The sequence below is a fragment of the Babylonia areolata genome, chromosome 11 (genome assembly GCF_041734735.1).
Source record: "Babylonia areolata isolate BAREFJ2019XMU chromosome 11, ASM4173473v1, whole genome shotgun sequence".
In the NCBI taxonomy this organism is placed as follows: domain Eukaryota; kingdom Metazoa; phylum Mollusca; class Gastropoda; order Neogastropoda; family Buccinidae; genus Babylonia; species Babylonia areolata.
The window spans coordinates 23,252,959-23,262,958 of NC_134886.1; the positions used below are offsets into that span (position 1 = coordinate 23,252,959).

General features: G+C 44.6%; 1 protein-coding gene across 3 annotated transcripts in view; it reads right to left on the reverse strand.

The window, feature by feature from the left end:
• The window catches only part of LOC143287607 (uncharacterized), a 121,315-nt gene that overhangs the window by 16,353 nt on the left and 94,962 nt on the right, over positions 1-10,000 (reverse strand). For all 3 annotated transcript variants that reach the window (XM_076595724.1, XM_076595725.1, XM_076595723.1), the window contains 3 exons: positions 5,978-6,086; positions 707-867; positions 274-352 (listed from right to left, as the gene is read on the reverse strand). In XM_076595724.1, the coding sequence (XP_076451839.1) occupies positions 274-352; positions 707-867; positions 5,978-6,086 (349 nt within the window). The remainder of the gene's footprint in view (positions 1-273; positions 353-706; positions 868-5,977; positions 6,087-10,000) is intronic.

The following is a 10,000-nucleotide window of genomic DNA, read 5'->3' on the forward strand; positions in this document are numbered from 1 at the left end:
ACACACACACACACACACACACACACACACACACACACACACACAGATATGTGTGTATATCTATATATATATAACAGAATAAAAACATCTGTTTCTCACAACTCCAAAACACCAAGCGAAAGATTACCAACAAACGAAGTTTACAACAGAATGCACACTTTGAAAATGGAATGGAGTTGGACAAAGGGTTGGGCAATGGGAAATGGCTTATCACGAATCTGTGAGAAACTGATGGACATATCATCGAAAAGTGACAATACGCATCATACGTACTTCGTCAGAGGTTTGCACTGGTGTTTCCTGTCGTTGGTGTCGGAGTACATGTTCTGGTCGAGGCACTTGACACACACACCTGCATGGACAAACCTCGTGTGTGTTAGCGTCACGGAAAAAACACCCTTTGTGTTAGTACCATGTTGTTTTTCCATTGTACATCGTATACAGCTCTAAAACAACGCTGCACAACACGATAGTATTCTACACCACACTACACAACACTACATTACACTACACTATGCACACACATCCACACGCATGCAATCACATGCAGCGCCTCCATACACATACATTCATACAGAAACACACACTCTTTTATAAACTCACACAGAGACATGCACACACAGACACACATTTTCCCGCACTTAGTAACAGACACAGACACACAGACACACACACACACACATACCTGTCAAAGAAAGCATCTTACCGTACTCTCCCTGTCCATAGCCCTTGCTGCAGTATCTGTTGGGCACACATGCCCGCTGATCCACGTTCTCAAAGTGGAATCCTGCGTCGCACTTACAGTCCGCGTCACGCGTGGTGGACCCGTGGTCCTTGTAGCGCATATGGGGCTTCTGGCACACCCGCCTGAAAAGGAAAAAAAAAAGGAAAAGAATTAAAACCACTGCGGATGAAAGAAAGACAATTTTAAGAATGTTAAATTTTATCTATTGCGAATCGATATTTCTTTAGTGTGTGGGCCTGTTGATAAATACTCAATATGCAAACATGTCTTACATTATCATTATTGTTATTATTTTGACTTAAGCTTACAGTTGGGTCAGCAAAAACGTGAGAGTTGTACGATCAATGGTTTCTCCATTGCTGTGGGAAGTCATTTACAGCTAAGTCTTGTGAAGGACTATGACTCTCAAACTGGGAGGCAAGATTGCACTGGCTCAGTGCTGAAGCCTTGGGGGCTAGATCGCCTTTGGGAGCCATCCCAACGCCGACTGTCCTAAAACCCTCTTGGTCGAGAGGGTGGGGATGTAACTTGGGCAAGACACTCTCCACTTTAATCCAGCTCTAGCCAAGATAGTGGGGACAGCAGTTGCTCCTCTGTTGTTCTGATGGTCATAGTCGGACACGACTGGCTATCATGCATACATTATTATATAATCATTATCATTATTATCATTAGTAGTAGTAGTGGTGGTAGAAGTAGTAGTAGTAGTAGTAGTAGCAGTAGAAGAAGTAATAGTAGTAGTAATACCAGCATCATCTTCAACATCATCGTCATTATTATTTATCTATTTATTTATCTATTTCTGGTGGTGGCAGGGTGAGTACAAGGTACCAGTGTGACAAGTAAAGCCCCGCCCCCCTCCCCTTTGCAATTGTTTCTGTCTTTCAGCACAATGCTTCATCCCTCCTCCCCCCCGTCCCCCTCATGCACTGAGAGATCAGAGAGTTTATTTATTCATTTATTTATTCCCTTATTCATTAATCAACTCAATCATTCATTTATCTATATTTCCAGCCGAGACTGGTAAGAAGTAATGATAAACAATTTCATGTGCAGAAAGATGTAGGGATAATATAGCATTTCTCATTTGTCACAACAGATTTCTCTGTGTGAAAATCGGGCTGCTCTCCCCAAGGAGAGCGCGTTGCCACAGTGTAGCGCCACATTTTTTTTCTATCGGCAATTTGTTTTGATATCAAAGTGGATCTTTTTCCTTCTTTCTTTTAAACAGAATTTTGCCAGTGACAACCCTTTTGCTGCCGTGTTTTTTGTTTGTTTGTTTTTTACGTGCGCTAAGTGCAAGCTACAAACACGGGCCCTCAGTTTTATCGTCTCATCCGACTGACAAGCGTCCAGGCCATCGCTCAAGGTCTAGTGGAAGGGGAGAAAATACAAGCGTCCAGACCGTCGCTCAAGGTCTAGTGGAAGGGGAGAAAATACAAGCGTCCAGACCGTCGCTCAAGGTCTAGTGGAAGGGGAGAAAATACAAGCGTCCAGACCATCGCTCAAGGTCAGTGGAAGGGGAGAAAATACAAGCGTCCAGACCATCGCTCAAGGTCTAGTGGAAGGGGAGAAAATGCAAGCGTCCAGACCATCGCTCAAGGTCAGTGGAAGGGGAGAAAATACAAGCGTCCAGACCATCGCTCAAGGTCTAGTGGAAGGGGAGAAAATACAAGCGTCCAGACCGTCGCTCAAGGTCTAGTGGAAGGGGAGAAAATACAAGCGTCCAGACCATCGCTCAAGGTCTAGTGGAAGGGGAGAAAATACAAGCGTCCAGACCATCGCTCAAGGTCAGTGGAAGGGGAGAAAATACAAGTAAGTGCGGGGTTCGATCCTGTGCACTCAGATTCTCTGGCTTTTCTACAGCGGACGTTGTCACCACTGAGCCGCATCCACTCCGTGAATGACGTCACTGTCCAGAGACAGAGGGTTTGTGAAGAGGGAGCTTCACTGCATCGGCAATGCAGCAGAGGCAACATCTTCACAGAGAGAGAGATGGGGTGTGGGGAGAAGGGAGGGAGAGGGGAGGGAGGAACGCAAGAACGCAAGAATTTTAATGTAAGGTCACCGACCTGTATACATTTTGGGTGCACGTGTTGCACACACAGCTTAACTAAAATAAAATAGGAAGAACGAAAACAATCCACATAATACACAGTGAGCTCACTGAGAACAAGTAAACTAAATGAAAAGCACAAGGCTGATATGTCTGTTTAGGGCTGAAAGTACTCTTCTCTCAGTCTTAATGCATAAAAAACAAACATTGCAACATCTCTGGTCACATTACAACTTTCGTTTTGCAGCAGAAATGATAATGACAGATTTCTAATATGTTGCATATGCTTGAGCAAATATTTCCTTCTAATATCATCATATAATGGACAAGCTGTTAGTACATGTAGTTCGTTCTCTATTCTACCACCACATGGGCAGTTTTTCAAAACATCACAATAACGCTGATTTATTTTTAGTTCATTTATACCAAAACGGAACTTAATGAAGGCTGATCTAAATTTACTGATGGTAAGATCAGATAAGTATTTTTCAGGTTGTAATAAGGATTTGAATGACCTATATGTTTCATAACGATTACTTCCGTTGAGTTTGCTTGCCCAATCCTGTTTAAAGCCATCTATCATGCGTTGTTTGAATATTTTAAGAAAAGGGAGGGAGGAAGAGAGAGAGAGGGGGGGCGGAGGGAGGGGGAGAGAGAAAGAAGGAGGGGGGAGAGAAGGGGAGAAAGAGAGACAGACAGAGAGGGAAAGAGAGAGAGAGGGGGGGAGGAGAGAGAGAGAGGGAGGGAGGGAGAGAGAGAGAGAGAACGAACGAATCATTCGTTCGTTCGTGAGAGAGAGAGAGAGAGAGAGAGAGAGAGAGAGAGAGAGAGAGAGAGAGAGAGAGAGAGAGAGAGAGAGAGAGAGAGAGAGAGGGATAAGAAAATAAAGAGGGGGAGGAGGAGAGGAGGAGGAAGAAGAAAATGTCAAGAAACTGAAATTAATATTCTTCTTTTTATATCGGTGATTGTATGTTATTATCTGTTCCGTTTCAGGCCCCTTTTTGTTTTCGAAAATATATGTTTCATCTCAGCATGGATGCAAGCCAAGTAATGGCATTTCAAAAGAAGGCAATGCGCGCGTTTTTGCGCTGGGCATGCAAATCTTGACACGAAATATCGATTATCTGGATATATAGACATGCTACAGCTAGCTTCAGATCAGAGTAATTATGTGCCAGCTCACTGTGGTCACACACAACCATGGGATAAAAGAAGAAAAGAGGGGGTGGGGGAGGGGGGGGGAGGGAGAGGAAGAAGGGAGAGAGTTCTCGTTCCGAGTAACCGACAGAATCAATGTAGGTTCCTGGCGAGAACATTATAATAATAAAAAGGCTGTCACATGAAAGATTTTTAAATCAAAGAGACGCCGTTTTCAAACAGCTAGCAATGACTCGATCCCAGAGCCGTCAGAGACCCCATCGATCGTCACAGGAAACGCCACAGAAAAGAGTACAGTGTACAGCTTCCGTTGCAGAAACAAGTTGAAAACACAGGGTTAAAAAAGAAGAAAAAAGAAGATAGGGACCACCTGGGAACTCATGGGGGCGTGGTGCAATGGTGTTCCATGTTGGGTGACAGGTGGGGGCGTGGTGAAATGGTGTTCCATGTTGGGTGACAGGTGGGGGCGTGGTGCAATGGTGTTCCATGTTGGGTGACAGGTGGGGGCGTGGTGAAATGGTGTTCCATGTTGGGTGACAGGTGGGGGGAGGGCGTGGTAAAATGGTGTTCCATGTTGGGTGACAGGTGGGTGTGTGGTGAAATGGTGTTCCATGTTGGGTGACAGGTGGGGGCGTGGTGAAATGGTGTTCCATGTTGGGTGACAGGCGGGGGGGCGTGGTAAAATGGTGTTCCATGTTGGGTGACAGGTGGGTGTGTGGTGAAATGGTGTTCCATGTTGGGTGACAGGTGGGGGCGTGGTGAGATGGTGCTCAGTGTTGAGCGACAGGTGCTGTGAGCAGCCATTCTAATGAGCTCCACTCATATTCAGAGGTTCCTCTGTCTGTCTGTCTGTCTGTCCGTCTGTCTGTCTCTCTTCTGTCTCTCCTTTTACCTTTCCCACATTAGCTGAGATCTGTCCTGGTGATAAATCTCCTTGGACTTGAAGAACAAGGGTCTCCCCCCCCACCCCCCGCCCCCCTTTTTTTTCTTTCTCCCCCTCCCCCCCCCCCCTCTCTCTCTCTCTCTCTCTCTTTCTCTGTGTACTACAACAATTTTTATTTACAGACATTGCCATGAATGCAAGTTTTGAAATTAAGATCATGTACATGCTTATGTATATATTTGAGTGTATTTGAATATCACGTTTGTATTTCTACAACTCTTTGTTATTCTCTGTGAATAATCATTTTGATTTCGTTTTCTCTTTGCGCTGAGGGCTGGATGTCAAGAAGCATAAGCATGCTTATTCCAGTTACCCCCCTAACCCCCCTCTCCCTCCCCCCTCTCTGTTTCTCTCTTGCCTGCCACATCAGCATCTGATTCGCCATCACTATTGTATGTGTACACTGATATAACTGTTTTTCTGTTCTCTTTATATATTTCTCATTTCAGTCATGCCTCTTTCCTGCGTTCTGTGTGATGATTAATTTGACAGTCTTAATATCCCCTTTACTTCTTGATTTTTTTTCCTTTTTTTCAACGACTGCTATTGTACTACAATATGATTTTAATGTACTACAATATGATTTGTAATGTACTACAATATGATTTGACACCTAATTATGTTTAAGTATGCATATGCATACATATATGTATGTACATGTAGACATACGCATGCATGTGTGTATGTGTGCATATATGTATGTGCATAAGGGTGTGTGTGTTTGGGGATGAGTGTGTGCATATGTGTGTGGGTGGGTGGGTGGGTGTGAGTGTATGACTGTTCCCTTTATTATATATTTTATAATGATGATGATGGTGTGTTGATTAGTATTACAATTATCATTAGTAGTAGGGGTGGTGGTGGTGGTGGTAGTAGTAGTAGTAGTGGTAGTAGTGGTGGTGGTGGTGGTAGAAGTAGTATTTACCATTATTATTCTTGTTGTGTCTTATCGTTACTGTTGTTTTTTTTTTGTAGTCACAAGGACAGGCTGGAAGACGAGGCAATGCCAAAAAATCTTTATCCTTGAGTAATAAAGGTTTTGAGTCTGGAATCTTGACTCTTGAACCTCTCTCACCTCAGCCGACACCTGTCCTTGTGCCGGTTCTCGTTGGGCTGGAAGAACAAGGGACCACACTGTCGACAGCGGAAACCCTCCACGTAGCGACACCGGATCAGCTCGTGACCTGAAACCACGGCAACGTCACTTGTTACCATAGCAACACTGGCGCCACAAGAAAGAGAACTCAGAAAATTGTGCCTACACACACACACTTGAGATAAGATAAAAGAACAGAGGCGGAAGGGACCCACATCATGGACACAGTGCTTCGTAACCACAGAGAGAGAGAGAGAGAGAGAGGGAGAGAGAGGGAGGGAGAGAGAGAGAGAGAGAGAGAGAGAGAGGGAGAGGGAGAGAGGGAGAGAGAGGGAGAGAGAGAGAGAGGGAGAGAGGGAGAGAGAGAGGGAGAGAGAGGGAGAGAGAGGGAGAGAGAGAGAGGGAGAGAGAGAGGGACAGAGAGAGAGGTGGGTGGTGGGGGGGGGGGCATCCCTTCTTTTCACCAAAGTTGAAAAAAGAATTGGTGTTGAGTTGTGCTGTGCTGTGTTGTGTTAGTGTTGGTGTTGTGTTTGTGGTTGTGTTGTACTGCATCTTATTACTTGTTTTAGTCACAACATTTTGTATGTGCAGAAATTCGTGCTCCCCTCTACGAAGACAGTGCATTGCCACAGGGCATTAACACACACACACACACACACACACGCACGCACGCACACACACACACACACACACACACACACACACACACACACACACATATATATATATATACATATATCGAGAGAGAGAGAGAGAGAGAGAGAGAGAGAGATGTCGGTATCTGCTGCAGAAGTATTTGTTTCACTGTCAAATCAAAGGGGATTTTCCAACAGAATTTTGCCACGGACGACCCTTCTGCTGTCGTGGGTTCTTTTATGTGCGTTAAGTCCATGCTGCACAAGGGGCCTCGGTTTGTCGTCCCATCCGAAAGACCAGGGGAACCTCTTCATGGTGCCAACGAGAGAGATGGACAGTTTGCGGAAATGGTCAGGAAACAGTGTACCATATCGCCGCGTGAATACACAGTTCTAACTAACACTTCGGGGTTTTCTCCCACAATTGCTTCTTCCGCTTCTCAAGTGTTCAACAGAACTTTGGCACGACACATTTCTCTATGAAGAATATTAGTTTGCCACGACAAATTTCTCTGTGTGAGAATCGGATGGATGGTTGTTGTTGAGGAGAGCGCGTAGCTAGACCCCCCCCCCTCCCAACCCCCTATATATATATATATATATATATATATATATATTGCTTTTTTCTGTTTGCAAGTGTACTTGCTGTTCTATCAAAGTGTGTTTATCTATATAATTCTACCAGGTACAACCCCTTCATTCTTGACGCACCCTAAGCGCCTCCTGCAAACGGGACATCGGTTTATCATCTCATCCGAAAGACTAGCACCCAGACCACCAAGTCTCAAGGTGTAGTGGAGAAAAAGCCAGAGCGTGCCAGAGTATATATATATATATATATATATATAAGTCTAACATTGCACTCCCCCAAAAAAACTGCCCGTATTTGCAAAACCAACCAACCAAACAAACACACAAAAACAACAATAACAACAACAAAGAAAAACGAAAACAACAACAACACTTGCAATGTTACACAAGATAGAGAACAAAAAAACCCAAACCAAACAAACCCAATAACTACAAAAGAAAACAAATACTCGAAGAAGCAAACAAAATTACCCAATAATTCAATAAATCAATTCAATTTCTCCTCGAGTTCCTGTACAGATCGTCGGCGTCGGAAGATTTCTGCACAGGGGGGTTGGGAGGAGAAAGGGGGGGGGGGTGTTGGGGGTGCGGGAGGGGGTAGGGGTGGGGGTGAAGAGGGTTGGGGGGGGGGGGGGGCAGGAGGAGAGATCGTTCGATGGGCACTTTGACAACCACACCACAGAGTTAGGTGTGTGTATGAGGTTGGGAGGGAGGGGGGGGGGGGGGGGGGGCTGAAATCGTAAGTCATGACATTCTTCTTTTCTCCTTCTTCGTTCGTGGGCTGCAACTCCCACGTTCACTTGTATGCTCACGAGAGGGCTTTTACGTGCATGACCGTTTTTACCCCCGCCATGTAGACAGCCATACTCCGTTTTCGGGGTTGTGCATGCTGGGTATGTTCTTGTTTCCACAACCCACCGAAAGCTGGCATGATTAACAGGATCATTTACGTGCGTAAATCTCCATCCTTTACCCAACAGGCGCCGTTACCGAGATTCGAACGCAGGACCCTCAGATTGAAAGTTCAACGCTTTAACCACTCGGCTACAGTACAGCACATCTCTATTCAGTTCAGTTCATTTTTTTGTTGTTCAATGAGGCGTCACTGCATTCGGACCAAATTTATACTATCTATCTATCTGTCTATCTGTACATTCATACATACATACAGATGACTGACCAGCAACATGACGCAAGTCGCCTCATCAGTCTTTGAGGGACAATAGAGAAAAATAAATAAATAAAAGATTAAAAGAATTAAAAAAATAAAAATAAAAAGGAAAAGAAAAAAGATTTCAACACACCATGCTGCAGACGACGACTCCGGCACACACACTATTACCGCTGTTCCCTACTCCCTCATTGTGATGGAGCACATACACCGCCCCCCCCCCCCCCCCCCCCCCCCACACACACACACACACCCCACCCCGACCCCCCACCTCTCCTCTCTCACCACCCGTGTCGGTTACAGTGCTCACCTCGCCCAGTCCAATCTATCTTGCTTTTTGGGTCAAGAGATGCAGATCTAGACTCCTCTCCAGCGCGGGCCGGCCCCGGATCGATTAAAACGCCATCTAATCTATTCCGCTAAGTCCACACCGGGCGCAGGTGAACCAATCATCATCACCCAGGATTTTAGTGGCTGCGAGAGCGCTTCGGAATTAGCGTGCATTGTCGGATAGTCGGACGGCTAAACTGCTTTAAGTGTGGAGGCGTTGGACATTATAATGTAGATGTGTAGCCACTGTTCTAAAAATACATGGATAGCTCTTTGGCCAGGAAAGCTGAAGCCAGCTGGACGCCATATTGTTTCTCGTATCCGGCAGTCAGTCTGTTTTGTTTGTTGTTTTTTCCACGAAAAAAGAAAACCTGTGTGAAGCCTTGATGATGTGACGACATGAATCCCTATTCTGTTCTTCCTTTCGACCCACTGTTCGGTTATTCCAGTTATTTTGTTTGGGTTTTGGTTTGAGAAAAACAGAAAGAAAAACAAAACAACAAAACAAAACACACACACACACACACACACACACACACACACACACACACACACACACACACACACACAAAGAAAGAAAGAAAGAAAAAAAGACGACGCTGGAAACAGCCCCCTCTAAATTGATGATGATGATGATGATGATGACGATGATGGTGATGATGATGATGGTGATGATGATGACGATGATGATGATGATGATGACGACGATGGTGATGACGATGAAGAAGAAGAAGAAGATGATGATGACGGTGATGATGATGACGATGACGATGGTGATGACGATGAAAAAGAAGAAGAAGAACAACAACAATATGATGATGTGGATACTTATATAGCGCCTATCCTCGGTCGGACACCAAGCTCTAGGCGCTTTACAAACAGTGAGTCATACATATTAAACCACTTTAGATAGTTGACCATAAAAAAAACCCTGACATCAGCAGCTTTTACTATTTCACAACTTTTCTCCATTCCAACCAAAAACATACTTTTCCCAAACCGAGCAATTTTTTTAACATTCGGAACAAACTGTCGAATTAAAAAGAGAGAGAGAGAGGGTAATTAAGCAGGATTCTATGCGCCGTTTGTTAGTCTAATATTGTCCTCACAATCAGATATATCGAATTCCCATTAGTCAGCGTGGTCGTTGGTTAAATCGTACATTATTTTGTCTGTCATATATCAAACTGTATCTATTTTCTCCTTCATTTTAGGAAGCAAAAGATGCAAGTCCGTGTGTCTGTCTACTATTGTCTTTACATGTATTTGTTTGTA